Consider the following 22,060-nt stretch of genomic DNA (forward strand, 5'->3'; position numbering starts at 1 on the left):
ATGGTTGAAAGTGGCTTGGTGAGCACTTCTGCCAGCTCCCTCAGTACCCTTGGGTGGATCCCATCCACCACAATAGACTCGGGTGTGTAGCAAGTCGCTAACCATTTCCCCTTGGATATGGGGGCTTCATTCTGCTCCCCGTCCCTGTCTTCCAGCTCAGAGGGCTGTGTACCCTGAGAACAACTGGTCTTACTATTAAAGACTGAGGCAAAGGCAGCATTAAGTACCTCAGCCTTTTTCCTCATCCTTTGTCACTATGTTTCCCTTGGTATCCAATAAAGGATGGAGATTCTCCTTAGCCCTCCTTTTGTTGCTGATATACTTACAGAAACATTTTTTTATTGTCTTTTACGGCAGTAGCCAGATTAATTTCTTGTTGGGCTTTGGCCCTTCTAATTTTCTCCCTGCATAACCTCATGACATCCTTGTAGTCCTCCTGAGTTGCCCGCCCCTTCTTCCAAAGGTTATAAACTCTCTTTTTTCCTCCTAGGAAAGGCTAAGTAACCAAAGTCCACATTCCTTTATCAGGAATTCCATTTTCAGTAGTACAGACTTCTTTTGGCACTATATTGTGTTTAAAGTCCCAGAAGTGATTTGAAGAGGAGTGTCTCATCTGCATCATTAGTACACACTCCTGCAGCTTCTGGCTCAATTGAGTTTTATGTGTCTGCTGGAAAATTTATGTCTGAACATTATACTTGTGCATTGATAAACAGTAGGTTTTATGTAAGTGTACGTATAGTCCCATATATATATGTGTGTGTGTGTATATATGAATCACTTCTCTAGGTTATAAAATATTTAGTCATTTATTTTTAGATTCTTGGAATCTGTGGATCTGGCAGACAGTCAGAATATGGAAAGCATGTCTTCAGTGGAATTAGACAGCACTTTTAACAATGTTACAGGTAAGAGCAATTGAAAGCTGACTTGCTCTTTCTTCTAATATATATATGGTCAAGATAAGGTCACAGTTAACTGCTTCTCTAAGTGTGTAATGTTACTTTCACATACAAAGCCTTAGAGAATTCTTCTCTGATTATTAGGCTGGAAACTGACATTACCCTGTCCTTCTGTCTTACAGCAGAAGCCTTTCATATACATGGAAAAATACTTTCATAGGAGGCAGTGAATAAATTATTAAACACTGTGTTTTTAATCATATTATATTAGATCATAAAGCAGAGTGACATAATTCCCTCCCTCTAAAGGGGAATTTCTTAGAGACAGGTACTGAAAACGCTACTAAACAGCTGCTTGCTGAGGAGCCCTTCTAAAGCTGTTGGATGGAAGGTTGTATCAGTAGCAGAGTTTTGCAAGGTGCAGCGCCATGGAAACGTAGTATCTTACAGGCAGTTCTACAGATCCCGTGCTATTCTTCGGATGATATTTTTAGCCCAGAATTAGAATAACTAAAAGTGAATTAAACTCTAAAGCTGGCTGGTCATAGTCTGCATCTTTGCTTCTAGCATTTAAAATCCTATGTTACTTAGGCATTATTAACATACTCTGATAGGATATTTCTAAGAGGGTGCAAAAGTCAAATAAATACTTCATGTCTAGACCATAATACTGCAAATTTAGAAAGAATTTTGCACATATTTACTGCACTGTGTATATGTAGTAGAGGTTGTTCAGAGGAGGGACCAGGCAGTCCATATTGTTTTTAGAATAATGTATTGATGCTCTTGTCCAGAAGGATTACAGGGGGATGAATACAGTTTATGTCAGCAGTATCATTCACAGTATACATTTGAAAAGTGTTCGTTTTGATGAGCATTGCTATTTAATTTGTACGCTAATTCCTCCTCAAATATGTTAACTCTTGATATCTAATGTTTGTCTTCTGCTTACTTTGCTTTTCCCTTTTGCTATATTGTTTTCATACATTAGGATTTCCATTTTCCTTTGTTCAGCTTTTGGGTTTGTGTGTGTATCTATCTGCCTATCTATCTGGTTTTGTGTGTCCACATGAGAAAGAAGAAAAAGGAGGAGGGAAAATAACTAAGAAATTCTTCTTGATTTTAGATCTTGAGTCATACTTACAGAGATGTCAGCAGTTACCTGTTACAGGTAGGAAACATTTTGACCTCAAGGTGAATTTTATTTTTACTAAAGAACAAAAGCTCAAAGGTTGAAATAATATATTCTACTTATTATAGGAAAAGCTATTCTAAGAGTATAAGTTTATGAATGTTACTTCGGTTTTATTCCATTTCTAAAGGAATAGAGCATATTTATGTAGTCTACTTTCATTAGTTTTTTTCTACATGTTAAATTTCTGTACACTGAAGTACACCATGCTCCCACACCCTGTTGTGATTTATCTTAAAGACTGTAGTAACGTATTGATAAAACTGAGGCTGCAACTGGGAAGGAAAGAGAAGCTGAGAACTAAGGGAAAATGCATACCTGCTATGGCCATTTCCCATATTTCAAATATTATGGTGTTTAATAGGTATGTACAGCCTTTTCTCTGTGTGTTGTTATTTTGCAGTATTAACAGATCATCAGGATTTGAATAACACAGAACTGAAAACCATTCTGAACAGCACGGCTCCTCAACAGTATCGCATTAGAGCAAAGCTGAGAACTTATAAACCCCAGAAGCTCTATCAGTCTATTAAACTTTATTGTTCCAAATGCAACTCTTTGTAAGTGTTTCACACAATAAAAGTAATTACAAATTGTTCTGTATGTTTTGGGATGCCTAGATTTTTCAGTGTATTTTCATCCTTTCTTGTGTAAAATGAGCTGAATGTAAATGCATTTCATTTTGAGCAAAGATTTGAAACTCACTGGTAATAGGTAGGAAAACTTTAAATCATCAGAAGAGTTCCATTTACAGAACCTTTTGCTTTCAAAACAATAATTTTTCTTTATTTTCAAATATAGCAGTATGTTTTTTCCCATACCAAAGTTGTATTTAAGTACCTGTTTCTGTACTGCAGTTTAAAAAAAAAAAATAAGCAAAAAGGTATGATAGTCTCCAAATGAATGAATAAAATATCTTTGACTAAAGTGTATCTTCCAGAGAAGGCATCTTTTCTGGATCCTGAAATACCAGGGAAACACCATTCATGTTGGTATTTTTGTCTTTTTTTTGACCTGAGTCAGTTCACTGACCGTTTTAGCATTGTTATTTCCACTTTAATACAGTTTGTCATGGTATCAAATAATGCTCAGTCAAATAATCATATGCCATTTATGGTGTATATTCATCTAAAAATGAAAGAAAATTTGTTTGAAATGGTCTATTTTTGATTAAACTACTGAGTGACATGAATCACAGTGCTATTTATTCATGATCATCTGAATCCTGTATCACTTTTTTTGCCTGACTTAGCCTAGCATCGGTCCCACGCAAACAGCTTTATTGTTACTGGTGTAAACTATTGCTTTCTTAATATGGTGGCACATTAACATTCTCCTGGCCTTTTGAAATTTTTTGCACAATCAAGGTTTATTAGGTACAAACATCACTGAGAGAAGAAAATGCCCCTACTATCCTTCTCTTACAGCTTTTGCATGCAAAGTAGCGTGCTTGCAGCTTTAAAAATAGTGGTCCTTATCAGATGTTGTTATAACGTTCTCTTGGTTGCTAATAGAAGAGGAAGTGCTTCATCGTCTTCACAACATACAAGTACATGGTCTTTATTACCAAGTGTAAAAAGGAGATAATTACCAACTCTCTCTGCCATTTTTGTCACATAATTGATAATTTGCCAACTCTGTATAGTAATAAGCAGATAAAATTGATAGAATTTTTTGTTCCTTATGAAATTCATCCTTATCCCACAATTTTACATGACTACTATAGCCTTTTTATATATTTTTGACTTGTTAATATCTTCTTTTCTGTTCATTTGAGTCTTCTCCTGTTTCACATATCGCTGCCTTCTCTTTGCCACAAAATCAGGGTAGACTTCTAACCAGACAGATTTGTGAGGCTTTAGTTAGCCTATTTTCTGCTACTACTGCCACTGTCCTGCTGCAGTGATAGGACTGCTTGCAGTGCTTCCCTTAAATTTAGCTTCTCTTTTCTCAACTGTGTGCATCAGGTGGATGGAATCAGTGAAATATAGTGGAGCTGTACTGCAGCCTGGATTGGGTTAGTTAAGAGGCCCACAAAGGAAATATGCTTTAGGGGCATCCTTCCCTCCTACATGTTCTGCTGTGGCAGAAGTTGTTTCATGTTTTAGCATATGCTGAGGAGCCTGACTGAACAAAGTTCAATGCAAGTTTGATCCTTTAACACTGTATGCAGTAAGATACATATAACGCTTGGAGTATAAAATCCTTGTGAGAGATGTATTTTTGTTTTTTAGACTTCAACTGGAAGCTTTCCTGTAAATAGCAAAATATTGATATATGTGTATGTAGTTTTATTCATGTATCCACATTATAGAAGTTGCAATCCTTGTGCGTAGCTTAGTTCAAACCAATTCATTCCATTCCAGCCTCCGCGGGAAATCTGCAGGCAGTCTGTAGGGGCTGGAAGAGTTTAATGGCTATATCTGGAAAGATGACCTGTTATGTTAGGTCTATTGCTTTTGCATTTAAAATAGTAATCCAGGAACACAGGTGGAAAGAGTTAATGTGAACAGTTCATGAAATGAAAGTTCATGTTCAGTAAGACTTCTTGTGTGCCAGTTCTACAGTCATAGCAGAATGGTATCAAAGTTTTGTTTCATAGGCAGGAATTGTTCTATTCACTGGTGGAAGCAGCTGCTCTTGGGTTTGAAAGTGAAATCATCAGAATAATCTGCAGGAGTTGATGGTATTTTTTCTTCAACTCCACTCTGGAGCTTGGCACCTACTTTCTTTCAGTGTTTTATGAAACAGCCCAAGCTTTAGCCTTTTTTTTCATTATCCTTTTTGTTGCGGTTCATATTCCACCTGAAGCCAGCAGGTCTGTCTCGCTTAGGAGAAAACATTCTACTGTATTTTTAATTTGCGCGCCAACCACTGGCTTTTTGCCTGTTGTTGATAGTACTGGTAAAATTTGAATGGCCTGCATTACTTCTCTGTGGATCACAACTGCAAGTGTACAAATGGTGCACTCCAGCAGGACTGGAAAGAAACTGTAGCGCAGAGTTGCAGGTTTTCCCTTTACAGTACGTACATGAAGCTATTCTGTTCCTGCCCTTCCCCCCCCCCCCCCCCCCCCCAAAATATGCAAAGTAAAATAGGTTAGAACAGAAAACTTGAAATCATATGAGCATATACAGTCTTTTCACTCTGGTGAAGTGGTATGCAGTTGTGTGGCCCTTTTAAGGCCCAACTGAAATAACATAAATCTGATATATTTGTTTTTTCCATGGATTTACATATGTGTGGATGGAGCCACTAGGCTGCCTCTGCTCCTAGGTAAGATTAGATTACTTAGCATATTTATTAACATGGAAATGAATAATCTTGTCGTAATTTCTATACAGCTCCAAATGTTTAAACTGATATAACAACAAAGTTATTTTTCCTGTATATACTTTAACTCTCATTACTATATTTTAATATTTATTTGGAGTACTGTTGTCCTTGTTGCTAGATTGCCTAAGGAGAAGCTGTTAGAATTTACTTATTCATTTTGGAAATGGTTTTAGGCAAGAAGTTCCAGATGGAGATGACTTTGACTTTATTTTACAAGGCTCTGCTGTTACTGCCCCAAACCCGGAATTACACAATACATCCTGGTATGATTCTGTAATGTGGACTACACAAGACCAGAAACAAAGGAAAATAGCTATCCATTTTGTAAAGCATGATGAAATGCTTCAACAGCCTGAAGATACTTTGCTTATGATAGAAGGTAAGATAAATTGCAAATATACCGCTGCTTATGTCACAGTGTCCACTCTAAGTATCTACAAAGTTAAGATATGTTGAAGTTGTATTCAGATAAAGGCGTGTTCAAAGAAAAGAAAAACTCAGCTGGAACTTTAAGTTACTGTTGTGCAAACAGAAAAATGTCATCTGTGAAGGTCTTGTAAGATGCTTCTGTCTATTTTAAAACCATACCAATAAGTTTATTGTTGATTCTGCTCAAATTAATATCTGAATATTTTTTTTTCAAGCTGTGCTTACTGATTTTTCAGTTCTGATTTGAAAACTCGCGGAGTCTTCTAAAAAAAGCCTATTTTTAGTATTGAAGTGGAAAAGTTTTGGAAGGCTTTTCATAATACAAGCCTACAATTAACTTTGTCAGCCTCTGGATGTCAGTGTTGTTTCAGATTAATAGAGCTCACAGCATGAGATTTTTTTGGTTTGGTTTGGTTTTTATCAGATTTCCTCAGGGAAGAGAAATAGCCACTGAATTTTAAACAAAGCAGTTTAGCAAGAATACTTATAAGGAATGTTTTGCATAGAAGAAAAGTAATAAATAATTGCATGTAGTAGCATTCTGAATTTAAAACAAAGTCTTCAGTTGTGCTCCAGTAGTGGTATGAATAAGCAAATGTAAGTCAGGTGGTCCTTTGTGTAAGGGTCAATGACAAAACCCCTTCTGTTTTCCACTTTGTTTTACATTCAACTAGTTCTGATAGCTGCTTTATTTCTGACATGTTCCAAACTGGGGGGGGGGGGGGGGGGTTCAATCTAACCTTATCTTTGTGAAAACAAAAGAAAAAAGAATCTAGTTCTAGTTTATTTTCCCAAAATAACTGAACAATATAACTTGATAAATCTTTTTTTCAGATATTAAAGTGCCAGCAGCTCAGTATGTATGTATGTGGATATATGTGCTTCATGTTGGAGCACAAGGAAAAGGCATAATCAGTGTTTTAGCACTTCTTTCCGAGAACATTGATCATGAACCTTGCCAAAGCTACATGCTATTTTAATTTTTATCTTTAAGTTTTTGGATGTGGAGATTTTGAAGTCTCCCTAGAAATCTTCCCAGCACTTTTCCAAATACAGACGACCTTCAAAGGCCAAACATGTTATGACATTTATTAGACAGACGTGGTCTAGATTCTACTCATTTGTTAAACACAAGCAATTTGCTCTTCTACAACACAATACTCTATTCTTCCCCATAATCATTATGCTGAAGCAAGGACTTCTTTTTGAGTGTTTGGCATCTATTGGGCTGGAATTGAGGAAGTAGTTGGATAATGGACAGAATTTTATGTGACCCTCGACAGGGAGTGAGAGGATTCCATAACCATTGCTATAGATTAGTTGAACTGAAGAGTGAAATGTTATGGTTAACAAGTAGATTAATGCTCCTTGCATATCCTCGTTATTTGTGCATGAAATCACTCTGATTGTCAACCCCTAGTAATTTCTCTGTGTTTTATGCCAGTCTCTTTGAAGCCAGAATACATTTGCTCAATGTAACTTCATATTACAGGAAAGTTGAAATTCTGAAGACCTTTTAGCAATGTCAGTTAAAACTACGCTGAATTTTGTATGTTAATCCCTTGAATAACAGTTGAAATGTATATGAGATTTGTTATCTGTGTGACTGTACTTGGAGGACCTTTGTTTTCTAACTTTTTGGGAAGTAATTTCAAATATCTGTGCCTCTGTTTATTTTTTTTACTAGAAGTTCATTGAGGAGGTTTCATGTTGTGCATTTTTTCATCACCAGTAATAATGCAATTTTATTGATTTTATTTTCTTCTCTAGTTACCTCTGCAATAGAAGTAACAAATATATGCAATAAATATTTCAGAATCCAGTGTTGTAATTACTTGTCATAAAGTCTTTGAAACATCTTAGTTATAGTTAGTGGTAAACAACACAGTTGTAGAATATATTTATTTTAGAACAGTTTGCTCGCTTTTTTTAGCTGTTGTTCACAAGCTGATTCAATCATATAATTTATTGAACTATTTCCAAATAACTGTTCTCTGTGTGTTAAATTAGTAAATTTACCACATTTCCACTGAACTGGTGAACTGTCAAAAAGATTCCATAATCCGTTCTGCAGTCCATAGTACAGAGACTGAAGGCAAGTTATCTTGTGATTTATAATAAATTTGAAAAAACTTTTTCCTGTCACTGGAATTGGAAAATCTCAGGGTTCCAGCTGTAATACATTAAATTTCTGCTGTGTTCCTAGCATGGCCCCAATTAACTAGCACTCAAATTAGCATGAAGTTTGGTGGTTCTGCATTTCCTACCTCATGTCAATTATGATGTGGTTGAATACTTTTTCATAAACTGCTGGTTAAAAGCTGAAAAAACACTTAGGAGCAATTACAAAAAGTCAGTTTGTTCTTTTTTTCCCCCAAGAAAATTGCTAATAAAATCATAGGAGAAATTAAATTAAAGTGATGCTAACAAAATACAACCTCATGGTTACAGTGACGGCTATGATAGCTATTAAGGCATCTGCTCTGATAAATGCCTATCTTTGATTCTTTATTGAGTCTGTTGTTGAGTAAGAGTGAGAAGGTTATGGACCATTTTTTCAGTTTTCAATAGTGGGTCTCAATTTTTATTGAAGGTCCTGAAATCAACATCTAATCAGCCAAGAAATGCAAGCTGTTCAATTTATTCTTGATTACAGTTTAAAAAGACATTTTTTTCTGTTCTTAATAGGTGGAACACTAAAAGAAGTCTGGAAGCTTACAAAAAGATTTAAATGTGTTATTCCTGTGAGATCCACAGAAGATGATCTTGAATTATTAGATCCTTCAGCTCCTTTTCTTTTACAAGGGAACATAAAATATTATGGGTAGGTTCAAAGTATTTGTTGATATTTTCATAGTTGCAGCAATAGATAGATATCATTTTCTTCAGTAATTCAAACAGCAGTGCTCAAGGGATAACTTACCCAAAGATTCTTTGATGCAAAATACATAACATGATCAGCACTACTGAGATCGGGATTGAAATGCCATACTACTACCTCATATCAAAGGACTTAACTGCAGTTGGGCTTTATCTTGCTCTATAAATCTTATGCCCTTAATTGCACAGCACCACAGGTTCAGTCTTGCCTGTGATGTGTGGGTAGGGTAATATACTACAGAGATGGAAGTGCACATACGAGTCTCTTTAGGCTGCAAAATGCCTAAATCTTCCTCTTTTAGTCCAGATCTTCCAATTTCTGGCCAGAAAAATACCATTTTCAGGTCTTACTCATTAGACTAAAGCCAAAACATATGTTGCTTTAAAAATGTATGCTGGTTTTTTTGTACACAGGTAATATTTAAATAGAGACCCAGAAAATAATTTCAGGCTGTCAATCCATGTCTCATTCTCTCTCATTCCTGGTGCTGGGAAAGTTTGGGGTTTGGAAGAAATGAGGGATTTTGGACAGCCTTTCCTCAGCCTTTGCCATTTATTGAGATCTACAGCACTGCAAAGTGCCTTTACCTGTTTGTGGATGTCAGTCACTGTAGAGATGACTTCATCGGGTTTCTGAATTCCACAGTTTCAAGGCTGTAGAATGTAGTACACATATCCATGTCTGGTATGTGTGCTATGCCATGCAATATCATGTTTCTGCTCAATGAGAGCTAGCAGCAGTATGTTCTCCCAGTACTGCGCAGCAGCAGCATGCAGTTACTGAGCTCAGAAATAACAGTCTACTTCATGCAAGCTGAGTCCTCCCTCTCAGCAGCCCTAATAAGTTCAAGCAGAGCACTGTGTTGCACTACTTCAGTCCTGTAGGCAGTAAAAAAAATTCTGTGGAGAAATATTGCATGTTTCATGTGAACCCTAAAGTTTCCCCTAAGGACTGATAAAACAAATACAGATAATTTTTTCTCTTTGTCATATATTGTTTGACCTTTCCAGATATGGCTGTCCACAGCTTTTTTAAATAAAGGCAATATATGGATATTCCTACTGGGACTGGATCTTCACCAGTACAAAGTATTTCCCCTTGCACTTCATAATCCATGTATTTCCCCAGCTATGCACAACTTGCCTTCAGACATCGTTCTCTGTTTAAATGGCTGTACTGTAAAAGCCAATGCTCTATAAGATATTCCATGATTGTTTACAGGATATTTAGGAAGGAACTTCACAAGGATGTTGGCATTTCAGAGCTTTGTTCCACGCACTTTTTTATCAGTAACGTATACTTAGCAAAGTCTAAAAAAATTCTGTATAGTAGAATGAAAAGCAAAGTTATTTTTGCTGTAGGAATGAGCTTGAATACCCGTATAAATATTTATGTGTGTGTGCGTATGCATGTATATTCATATATATATAAAAAAATAAACATACACACTTGCATATAAAAAACAAAGTTCATAGCTAAGTTACTTTATTGGAGTTTGGGTGGGTTTTTTAAAGGAAAAAAGTAACTTCACTCCTTTATATCACTTGAGCAGAACTAGTGCAATTAATTTTTATGACATGTTTTGCATGTAATTCCAAAAGACAATAAATGTCTATTTTAAGTTCTAATTGTAATATACTAGCACAGAAGCTTAATTTGGAAAAAACAGTTCTGTAATTTTATTCCTTGAGGCAAATGAGAACAACTTTGAAAACAGTTTTTCAATGTTTTCATCCACTTGCAGCATTTGCTTACTATGTCACGTGTAAAATTTATAATTACTGGTGTAAATATACCAGTAATGAAAGAGATTGTTTTAATAACTCATAGTTAATATTTTTTAACATAGGTAAAGCCAAACTTCTCCTCTAACCCTGTTGTGTTTTTAGAGTGTGCTACAAGTTCAGATTCATTCCTGCTTTTACAAAGTGAAATGTTTGTATTGCTAAACAACAAAATAGTGACATAGGAATATATGTTTAGCAGTGACATAGGAATATATGTTTAGCAATGTAGTGATCTTAGAATGGTTTGGCTTGGAAGAGACCTTTAAAGATCATCTAGTCCAATCACCCTGCCATGGGCAGGGACATCTTTCACTAGACCAGGTTGCTTAAAGCCCCATCCAACCTGGCCTTGGACACTGCCAGGGATGGGGCATCCACAGCCTCTCTGGGCAACCTGTTCCAGTGCCTCACCACCCTCATAGTAAAGAATTTCTTCCTTCTGTACAACCTAAATCAACCCTCTTTCAGTTTAAAACCATTGTCCCTTGTCCTGTCATTAAGGGCCTTGGTAAAAAGTCTCTCTCCATCTTTCTTATAAGCCCCCTTTATATATTGAAAGGCTGCAATAAGGTCTCCCTGCAGCCTTCCCTTCTCCAGGCTGAACAACCCCAGCTCTCTCAGCCTTGATGTACAGTTTTCCTCCTTTCTGTTCACTGAGGTGGTCTTTTCCAGACCAAAATGATTTATTTCTTCTTGGGCATAATACAAAAGCAGCATTAAGGGTTTTGATGTGGTCTAAAGCTTGTGTGTCTAGTAAAATAGTTATTTTAAACAGCAATAGAAATATTTTTGCACTCGCACTGATTAAGGAAATCAGAATTATTTTTTTTTTCTGCAGAAAGCTTCTAGTATAAATAAGTCAGTGTTTGGTTAGTCTCAGTTTCTTGTTTTAAATGCTAGGTGCAAGCAGTGTTCAACTCCAAAGCCTATCAAGAGTCTAAGTTCCATTGCAGCAGAACAACGACCATCATGGGAACCAACTGAAATAGCACAAGGTCAGTTGACATGATATTGTCCTGAAATACTTCCGTGCCTTAATTCTGAAGTGTTTATATGAAATAGTTTGGTTTCTGGGTTGCAGTTTTGTACAGAAAGCATGTAATTTATTATTATGCTTGAGTATAAAGCTGTAAAATTTATTCACCTTTTACTAGTTGAAATTACATATTTACTTTTGAAATCATTACAGTATGAATTAAAGGATTTTATATGTTGAATAGTTTCTTCTACCATAGGTGTCACTAGTAACACCTATTGTAGTACAGATGTGATGAATTTTTGGTTGCAGATGTCATTTTTAAACTAGGTACATGCTTGCAGTCCTAGAAGTTAGTCTTGCTTTCCCTTTTGAAGATGTTTTTCTGACCTGAACTAAAGAGAGTCCTATTTAATGACTAGTACAAGTTAGACTTTTATCTTCTGCAAGCCTTATCAATGCTAAGCATATTCTAGAGAGTCTGCAAGAAATAATATTCAAATGAAAGGAATTATACCATAACATATATGTGTGTTCTATGCTTTGTGTGTTCCTTGCTTTATGTAGTCAACACGTTCAAATGCTGGAGGTAAAATGGAGCTTAAAACTTCACAACATATTAAGGAGAAAGAATATTTTCAAGTTTATCAATTCATGTTCTAACATTAAGTTGGAATATCTAGCAGTATCTAAGCTTGGTAAAGACTTTATAAAAGAAAAAAACTATTCAAGCGATACAGTAGTTCTCCTAAATAAACTGTCATAATTATATTCTATCAAATAAATGTAAAGTAATATATAACTGGCAGTGTTACAACACCTGTGATTGACATTCTCAAAATGAAAACAATATTCATTAAATGCTTTCTAGCATTTAAATTATCTTATGTATATTATTCTTTTATCATCTGTATTTTCAGACTAAATGATAACCTGCAAGTATATCAGATCAGTTGAACATAAAATGACTAGCCAATTTAAGTAGATGTACCCCAAAGAGAGTGATGCAGAGTTGCATTAACTTTGTATGTTTAAGATATTTTACGTTTGCAGCTTAACATTTACTGCTGCCAGTGAGAGAATTACTATAGTCATTTACTTATGCTGGAATATTTTCAGAACTGCCAGCAAAGTTTTTCTGAATAAGACTTTGCCTGGTAGCTTTTACTACATCATTTGAAACAAATTGTTTTCCTCAGAAGATATGTTTTCAGGTGGAATGCTGTCTTCTTATCACTGAATTTAAGAGCAAGTCTCCTTTAATCTTCCATGGATAAAATAACAGGAGTAGGAGAATCCTACCAATGTAGGATCTAAGATCTAAGCAAGTATTAGCATTTCTTTTACTAGGATGAGAATAAGTACTTAAAAATCTTTCTGCATTTTTATAGACTCATCTATTAAAGTGTTTCTAGGCAGATTGCAATGTGCTGTCAAAATAGAACCACATTTTGTGATTCAGAGGCTGTATATTTTGGCCTGTCAATTTATACTTTTAATGACAGTATTCAAAGTCAGTTACTATTAAAGGAGGGATATTGTGAGCTTGAGTTGTTATGGTTTGTCTTGCATAGTCACTCTAAGAAACAGATCAATTTTTATTTTCTCCAGTTTTAGGTATTGTGCCGCTCCAGTATGTTTTTATTATGAAGTTTACACTGGTTGATGCAACAGGAGCACTAAATGTATACCTTTTTGATTATGTAAGTAAATCCAGGTGAAGGTAGACTCTACAGATTATGTGGGTTTGGGTTTTATTTGTTTTTAAAATAGCAAATGTATGTATAGAAATACTCATTCTATGTTACCTGCAGTGTTTTGCAGGGACAGTTACAAGTGCTGTGATGTTATTAATACTGTCCATCAATGAAGATGCACAGAATGTAATTTTTAGTAATTTTTCAAAAAAATATCAGAGTACAGAATATCAAAGCATAAAGACAAAACTGAAGCTTATAGATAGATATTTGGTATTTCCATAGATTTCTATACATTTCCATGGCTGAATTTCTCTCTTATTGGCAATGTTAAATTGTGCAGTCTAAATGCTGTGTGAATGATGGGAGCATTTCAGGATTTATGCAGGTAACTTCTGGATTAGTTCAAAATTTTATTGCCTCTTTTTTTAACTCTCAGTAGAATCTATCCATTCACTAATTCTTGATTTTTGTTTCATACGACCATGAGGTCAGAAGATGCCTTCCTTCCCCTGAACCTAGGCAGGACTCAACTATAGCTATGCAGATATTCATCTTTGATTTCAGAAGCAGTTTATTCAACTACTTTGCTAACCTTAGAATTAACCTATTTTCAGTTTTCTCTGAAGCAACTTAAGACCATTCCTGCTACCTGAGACACTGAAGAATGGATGGTTTTCCTGTCACTACATACTGTATAATGATTTTACTTTCTGAAGGCTAAAAAAACCCCATTCATTCTGTCTTCTTCCATATAAGAGTTTTTTTCATATCAGAGTTTTTTCTTCCAGGTCAGAGTTCTTTGAAAACTCTGACCATCCTCACTGTTGTTCTTCTGGATTCTTCCCCGGTGGCCCACATCTTCCTTAAAGTGCTAAAACAGTACCCTAGCATGAGGCATTGCCAGATAATGCTTCTATATGTATAAACCAGTATGGCGATCACTTAATTTCTTGCTTACTGATTCATGGTATAATCCCTTCATCTCTGAGTAGAACCTCAGCTTTAAGAAATTATTCTTCATTCTTTGAGCCGTTGATTTGGTTTGCTTAAAAGCAGTATTTTATACATGTATCTGGTGGAAAGGCAGGGGGGTTGGTTGTTGGTTGTGGGGGTTTTTTTTGTCCTACTGGCCTTCAAGTTTGTCAAAAATTAATTCTAATTCTTTACTCCCGTATACTTGCGGTTCCCCCAGCTTGGTTTTGTCTGTAAACATAGTGGGCCTATTTGCTATTCCATAAAGCATGTCACTACTGAAAATTCTTGAAATCACCAGACTTCGGACAATGCCCTGCAGAATCCACTTTGGACATCTCCTATTTTGACAGTAAACTACCAATTACTCTTCAGGATTTTTTTTTTATTTCTTTCCTTTTTACTCTAATTCATAAGCTTTATTATTAGGTTTAATGCACAAAGATGCTTTGAGTAAGAATTTTTTGTGATGCGGAAGGTGGAGGATTTCTGGCTGACAAGAGCTGGTCATTGCTTCCTGCATCTCCAATTTAGGGCTGAATATGAATTGTATAAGTCTAGTATCCTCCTTAGTGAATTTACTCCTTTACATGTATTTTTGCGTGCAGTAGAAATATCTGTTGCTATGTACTTCGTGGGTTTTTTCCTTTTGTTTTACCTTTGGGGATTTTGGGGGGTTTTGTTTTGTTTTTTACACACACAAACATACACAGACACATTGTAGTTACTATCCTAAATTTTGAGATGGTATGTCAATCGTTTTGAAAAGAGAAAATAATAAAAAAGTGAGAAGAACTTGGTAAAGAATAGAATTATTATCTAAAATACATTAGTATTACATTGTACCTTTTTTCCTTCTATAAGTGCATTTGTGTGTTTTCTTATTCCAGCAGTTCATGGCTGGGAATATCAGGATCTAACAATACACGTTTGGAGTAATCTATTTACCCAAGTGGAAAATAGTCAGTGTAGTGGCACTTCAGAGTTATAACTTTGTCCAAAATGGGACAGAGAAACAATTCAGTGGGAATTTTTTTTCCCCCACAGCAATTGTATTTAATGTGTATATATTTTCCACCATTGTACTTAATGACTTTGAGTGGGACTTTGAAGGGAGTACTCTTCCTTGTTTAATTTTAAGACTGTAAGTAAAAACAATATTGGAAAAAATGTGTGTTTTCTTAAAATACATGGTGTATTAGCAGCAAAGGAGGTCAAAGGCTGCAATCCCCATTTCAGCTAGTCATCTTTTCCTTCTACTGTCCTTTTTCTTTTTTATATCGAGAAACTAAACTGCAAAAAGAAGGTGGGGGGAAGGATTTTAAACCATCTCTTGATGCAGAATTCCAAAAATCTCTACTTCATGGTAGCTCAGATTCTTATCAGATACTGCTCAGTACTACAGCTTAGCTGCAGAAAAAAACCCCACAATTTCTTCTGAAGTGCCAGCTGCTAGCATTCCTGCTGGTGGTACTTCAAAGACAAGCCAATACCTTCCAAGCCTTAACTTGGGTCCTTCAGCACCACCCGAGAAAGAACTGGGCTACTTTGAAGTGCAGCTTTACACTAGCTTCCAGTCACACTTCTGTAGGAACGCTCTCAGTTCTTTTCTTTCCTCTCCTCTTTATAGGAAGAGTCATTGAAGGAAAAAATCGAAAAGTTCTATAGTCAGAGGAAGAATTGTAAGAGTGAGAGGAAAAAGTAGATATCTCTGTCAATTTTACTGCTGGATTATCTGCTAACTTCTGATCACTTCCATTAAACGTATCAGACAAAAATTATACAAAGGCAGATTATTCTGTATTTTTATCTTTTAACAAAAAGGAGAAATTGCTATCAGAAGCTTTAGCTCACTTTGACAAGGTGTAAGATGATGAGTCGTTAGAGGTACAAAATCAGGTAACAAACTTGGAAAGAATAAAATGGGAGTTTTGTCAGTCATGCTTACTCTATATTGTTTAAAAATACACAGAAAAGGTTTACTTAATGTTTCAGTGTTCCATTCTTTATTTTGCTCCTTCATTCAGAAATGTATTCCACAGTATAAGCCTTTCTCCACAGTTTCTAAAACTATCAAAAAAAATGAAACTCAAACTAAGGGAGTTCCACTTCTATGAAGTGGTTGCGACTGAAGGTTGCAGTGCCCCCTTGTTTTCAAGTGACTTTGTTCCTCTCAAAATGTTTTGCTCACTGCAGCGAGGGACTGTTGAGGAGGACTGACCATCCTTTCTGGCCATAACATTGTCTGGTTACAGAGGTTTATGAGGAATATCTGCCAGTTATGTATACAGACCTACATGTGTGCTTTCTGGGTGGCTGTAGTCCCTGAATACTCAGGGGTACTGAAATACAGACTATTAATTTTTTCAGACAGCTTTGGTTTTCTTCTGTATCTGAACAGTTTTAGAAATAGTATTGTTCTTCTGTTGTGTTGCCTATCTGGATAATTTTAAGTTCCTTAAATGATAAAAGAACATGCAGTCAGGGTTCTGGCTAATGATTTCTTACCCCTCTTCCAATGCCTCATACTTTTCTGTTCTCTTCCAGGAAAATTTTTTCCAAATTCCTGCCTCTGAAATCTTAACTAATAATTCTCTTCAGCAAAAGATGCAGATGACCATGAATACGCTCTGTCCTCCAGGAAGAAAATTAGGTCAGATTGCCATTATTTTAAAAGGGGGGGCGGGGAGAAAAGGGTCTTTCAATCTGCCATTGCACATGCAAAGTCTTAGAATTCAACTTACGCGTCGGCAAAACTCAGAACAGAGAAATGCAGGAGTCTGTAAGGAGAGTTCCAATTAATTTGTTTTGATACATTTCTGTAATAGTGGAACTCCCTTTTGAGAAAGAAAAGTAATAGTTCAGTAAATTCTCATGTAGCATGCAGTGATGTGTGAATACAGTCATGTCTATGCAAGCACTAACATGTCATTTGTATTCATATGGAAGTTAACCTAAACACCCTCGTACTGAATGTCACAGTACATTAGGGAAAACTGAAAGGGAGCTCAGCTTCTGGCACATGCTTTGGTGTGAGATTCTACTTTTGAATGCACATGCTGGTTTAGAGCATCCCTTGCTACAGGAAACATCCATGAAAATTGAGCAAAACCTTAATCCAAATCCAGTCACAGAGGTTTTTGTGCAGCAGTTCTGTTGTGGCAGGAAGTAGCTCTGCCTAAACTACACACGTCCAAGGTAGCTATATGTCCCTGCCGCAGCTCTGACCTCTGCAGTGTACTCCCTCTTAAGTACATGGCTGTCAGTGACCACACAACCACACTTGGAGTCTTGACCATGCTTACAAAAAGTGGCCCTATTGTAAAGGTTGTTCCCTTTGAGACCCCTGAAATTGTCTCATTGAGACACATGGAGATAAGTTTTTATTATTGGAAAGTCTTTATATGTGCTATACTGTGGTACAACTACTGGTACCAAGTGTTTTGGGAGGGGCGCTGGGGTAAGGAGGGCAAGGCTTGAAAGATTGTCACTGAACACCATTTCAGATGCTGCGGGAAATTTTAAGATGCAAATTGGAATTTTAAAATTAGTAATTTATTTTTCTTCCCATTAACTGTTGTATACATTTAGATACCCTAGTTAAGATCCTGCTCAAGTTATGTTTCTCTCCTACAAAAGTTAGAAATTAGTATTAAACAGTAATTTGGATTTTGTTTGTAGATGACTTGCCATGGCTGGAATGCTTCATCAAGTCCTATAATGTCAGAGATGCGATGACACATCAAGTTTATTACCAAATTTTTGACACTACAGTTGCTGAAGGTGTTGTATAGTGATGTGTTGCTAATAGGAAGTAATCCAGTAAGTATACAATTTGGGGCAATCAGAGACTGTATAAAAAAAATCGTTGTTCCTTTCTTAGGAACTCAACCTGTATGTATGAAGTTTTAGCTTGTATATTAATGTGAATGGCAATTATGCTTTGATGTATTTACTACTTTCCTGGCGTACAGCCTTATGATCTGAGTGCAAATGGAGGTGCTAAGCTTTTCACTGGAGCCTGCTTGGCTCAGGCTGATGGAAACAATCTGGTATCCATCTGTCCTTCAGAAAGGCAATGATGAGGTTACTCTAAACTGGTGAGTTTTACTCAGAAAATATAGTCAGAATGATGCTGCTGTGTTCATTTCTGTGTTAAATGATCTCAGCAGATATGGAAAAGGAGCTCTTCAGTAAACTTTCTCTCAGACTACTTTGTGCAAGCATATGTTGCTGTTCTTGGCCAGTTTAACAGGGTTGTTGTCCATTTTTAGAGACTTCTTTGATTTTGCACTGATAGGTACATTTAGACAGAACTCTTCCTGTTAATCATACCAAGGTAACTGCTATGTTTACCAGTTACTATAGATTTTGATGTACTTATGAATGTGACCATGTAATGTTTATCACTAAAATTAAAGTCAAACCATGAAAGTAAGGTAGTGTAAAATTGTAAAATGAGTCTTGACATTCGCTAGGTCGTAATGATTTTTAAGGTGGCCCTATTGGGTACCAAAGTTGTTAGCACGCTTATTAGCTAGGTCTGTTTTTTCAAAGGCTCTGATGTATCTGGCTAAATTTACTGTCAGATTACACTGCCCAGATCTGCTGTTTCTGTCTTACATAGACTGTATGACTAAATTTAAAGATACAGAACTAATCTAGTGATATCATGACTTGAAAATACTGCTGGAGTAGAAAAATTACTCAGTGGTTTTACTTTGCATTCAGAAGTCTGTAGGACAAATTCAGGACATTTCTCCAAGGATAATTAATGTAGAAATCCCCGACAAATCAAATGCTTTCCATCGGAGCAAAATTACTTAATACTTGTAACAGCTGTTTTTTAAGGGAGTTCAGAAGCAAGATGGAATACTTGTCATCTACTATCAAAATAATAATCTATTTACATTTTATTTATTCATTTTTCAGGGCTGTTAAGTAGATTATGCAATTTGTCATTCAAAATTTCATCTGAATATCTTCTGATAATTTTCTGGTACTCTAAAAAAATTATACTGGGTTTATCTGTCATAAACTAGGAGATTGTTCTTTATTGATTGGTGTATAGGGAGAACCAATATTAAAGGTGCTTAGTGGATATTTCCTTTAAGTAGTATGAAAAAAATCAACTTTGGAATTGAACAAGCAGTTTACTAAAGAGCAGTACTGGCTTATGAAAGCTTGCCTGAATCTGTGAATAAATGCATAAACAAAAAATAGTTATACAAAGTTGTTAGGTTAATATTACAGAACTTTAGACACTGGCCATATCCTGAGGATTTCAGAATCTAGGGGTTAAATTGAAGGCAATCTTTTTTGCTTTTCTTGTAAATAGTGTATGAAAACATTGGAATAGAATGTTTTTATTTTTAGATTTTTGTTAACTCAGATACTGATATTGCACATTTTTTCTAAATTAAGTCTTTGTAAAGTAATAAATAAGAATTTGTTTTGAACTTTGGTGTAAAATAAATCAATTTCACTACATCTCTTGTCTGAGATCCCTGCCAGAAAACTCTGCATACGCATCACTTGATTTTTTTACTACTGAATATTGTATTGAAATGTTTAATAAAGATTTTTCCAAATACAGAGTTTTTCTGGTACTTGACTTTTAGTTCCTAGTTCATAAGACTCTGAAAAATTTGTCATCAGTAGCCTTTATCCAGCAAAATGTTCCAAATGAATGTTTGTATAGTTTGTTGGATTGAAAAGTACATGTTTAATTCTCTTTCTAAATACAATTCATAGAAATAATTTTAATTAGTAATTAAAAATTATGTGTTTGGCAATACTAAAGATCACTGTACAGAAAGGAATTAGTGCACAGACAGTTGAAAATGTCTGTGTCTCATTGGTAGCCTTTATGGAGCAACGGAAGTCACTGAGATGGGACTCAGACCTTTAGTTACTTGTCCTGGTCAATGCTGAGGGCTGTGAATAGCTGACTGATGGATGGAAATCTTGAGATTGCTGTGTCCTGAACTTACAGCACGAACAGGCTCCAGTTTCTGAAAGCTGAGCATCTCAGGCATCAATGGCATTTAGCCATTACTAGCAACCTCCATAATAGAAAGAAAAGTCACATTTCCCTTGGTCAGTTTCTTGACCAGGTATGTGATTTAAATTTCTAAAACATTAATAAAAGGTTAATTGTCTATTTTAATAGTTTAAAAAAATTACTGACATAGATCATAAGTATTTAAAGACACTCAAAAGTTGAACCAACAGTAGATCAGGTTAACATTGGTACTCAGATCCAATGAAAACTCCAGGCATGTCATCCTGGTGTCTCATCTTCCTCCATCCACATACATCCGAGCATACAGGTAACTGCATCAAAACATCAGCTTTTTACTAGAAATGTGGGCTAAATAGCAAATATGTATGGAATGTGAAGTATATATAGCACACAGCAACATCACCATGGGCAAGGGCAAAGAATATCTGATGGTAAAGGAGGAGCTGTGAGGGGAAATAATAAAACTATAAAAGAACAATAAAGGAACATGAACACACCCACCCACCCCAGTTACACAAGTAAGTGCATAAAAGTGGTAAAATTGTAATTTAAAAAAAGAGAGTTTTCAGGGGAAAAAAAAAACAAAACAAAACAAAACAGAAAACAATGTGGAATAGTGGTTTTGGGGGTGCCTGTATGATTGGGCTCCTTGAAGCCCTTGTTTTAAGGGGGTTTAAAAATTTAAGATTGGAAGTCTCTCCAAAGTCAGTTGAATTTAAGCTCTTGGATGCCTCACACTCTCTTGAAACTTCAATTGGAAAGATAGAATGTAAATAAATAACTTATATTGCAGAAACAAGGAGGCATTCCTGACAGGTGACCTGCTGTTCAGTGGTGACTGAACTTTCGCAAACAGGATCCAGAGATTTACAGACAAGATTTTGAAGTGCTTTGCTTAATACTAATCCTTTGGCTACTGAGCAGCAGGAACTGGGGCACTGCAATAAGGGGCAAGGCCAACTACAGAAATGGAATTGTGAAAAAATTAAGCAAATATATATGTTCAAGTTCTTCAGATGGAATGGGAGCACTGCAGAAAATTTTCTTCAGTAGAGGAGAGAAAAAATTTCAAATAAAAATTTACTTCAAATAAGCATTATTCCAATTGTACTGAGCAGTGAATATTAAGAACTGGAAACAAGAATGTTCAGCAGAAGATGGAGAGAGAGGGAAAGAACAGTTTCAGAGGACAGTAGCAAAGGCAAGAAGCGGTAATAGAGAGTCTTTATGAGACAGTTTGCTGCAGCTGCTGTTCACAGTGTTTCCTATACATGAAATTCCCAGTAAGAACTATGGTTTGTGAAAACATCCATCTGATGAAGGATTACCAGATCCAAAGTGCTTGAAAAATGTAGAGCAGAACTATGCTATAATTAATGAGTTCATATTTGTGGTAAAGCTATGGGTGGACTTCACCCCAAAATGGTGCTACAATGTGTTTTTCCTTCTTGTTTTCTGCTACAACTCCAACACATGCATACAGCAGTACGTCCATAAAACTGCTCCAATACTACAATTTGTCTGCATAAGCTCAGCAAATTGAAAGTCTAGGAATAAATCTACTTTTAGGAGATAACTTGTTTTAATTTGAATTTTTGCAAGGAAACTAGGAGGAAATATGCTTAATATGGAAATATGTGCCAGAGAGGAAAAAAATTTTTTTTTTTTTTTTGTCTCAGAACTGTTCTATTACATGCAAAGCTTTGAGCATAAATTTGTTCTGTACCTTCTCCTGTGTGTGTACAGCCTGTGGACAACCACTGTTAAAAAAATACAGTTTTGTGAAGTACAAGCTATACCTTTATAATTGAGTCTGTGTTTAACTCTAATTTTGAAGACTGACTATCAGGTGGCTTTGAA

The 22,060-nt window shown here is 35.8% G+C and overlaps 1 protein-coding gene across 4 annotated transcripts in view; it reads left to right on the top strand.

The window, feature by feature from the left end:
* Nucleotides 1–19,770, top strand: part of POT1 (protection of telomeres 1) — an 82,599-nt gene extending 62,829 nt beyond the window's left edge. For all 4 annotated transcript variants that reach the window (XM_069801988.1, XM_069801990.1, XM_069801989.1 and 1 more), the window contains 9 exons: nt 820–908; nt 2,029–2,073; nt 2,498–2,654; nt 5,604–5,809; nt 8,548–8,683; nt 11,428–11,522; nt 13,115–13,206; nt 16,723–16,828; nt 17,857–19,770. In XM_069801988.1, the coding sequence (XP_069658089.1) occupies nt 820–908; nt 2,029–2,073; nt 2,498–2,654; nt 5,604–5,809; nt 8,548–8,683; nt 11,428–11,522; nt 13,115–13,206; nt 16,723–16,828; nt 17,857–17,969 (1,039 nt within the window). In that variant the 3' untranslated portion in view covers nt 17,970–19,770. The remainder of the gene's footprint in view (nt 1–819; nt 909–2,028; nt 2,074–2,497; nt 2,655–5,603; nt 5,810–8,547; nt 8,684–11,427; nt 11,523–13,114; nt 13,207–16,722; nt 16,829–17,856) is intronic.
* Nucleotides 19,771–22,060: the final 2,290 nt, after the last annotated feature.

Source organism: Haliaeetus albicilla, chromosome 14 (assembly GCF_947461875.1).
Source record: "Haliaeetus albicilla chromosome 14, bHalAlb1.1, whole genome shotgun sequence".
In the NCBI taxonomy this organism is placed as follows: Eukaryota; Metazoa; Chordata; class Aves; order Accipitriformes; family Accipitridae; genus Haliaeetus; species Haliaeetus albicilla.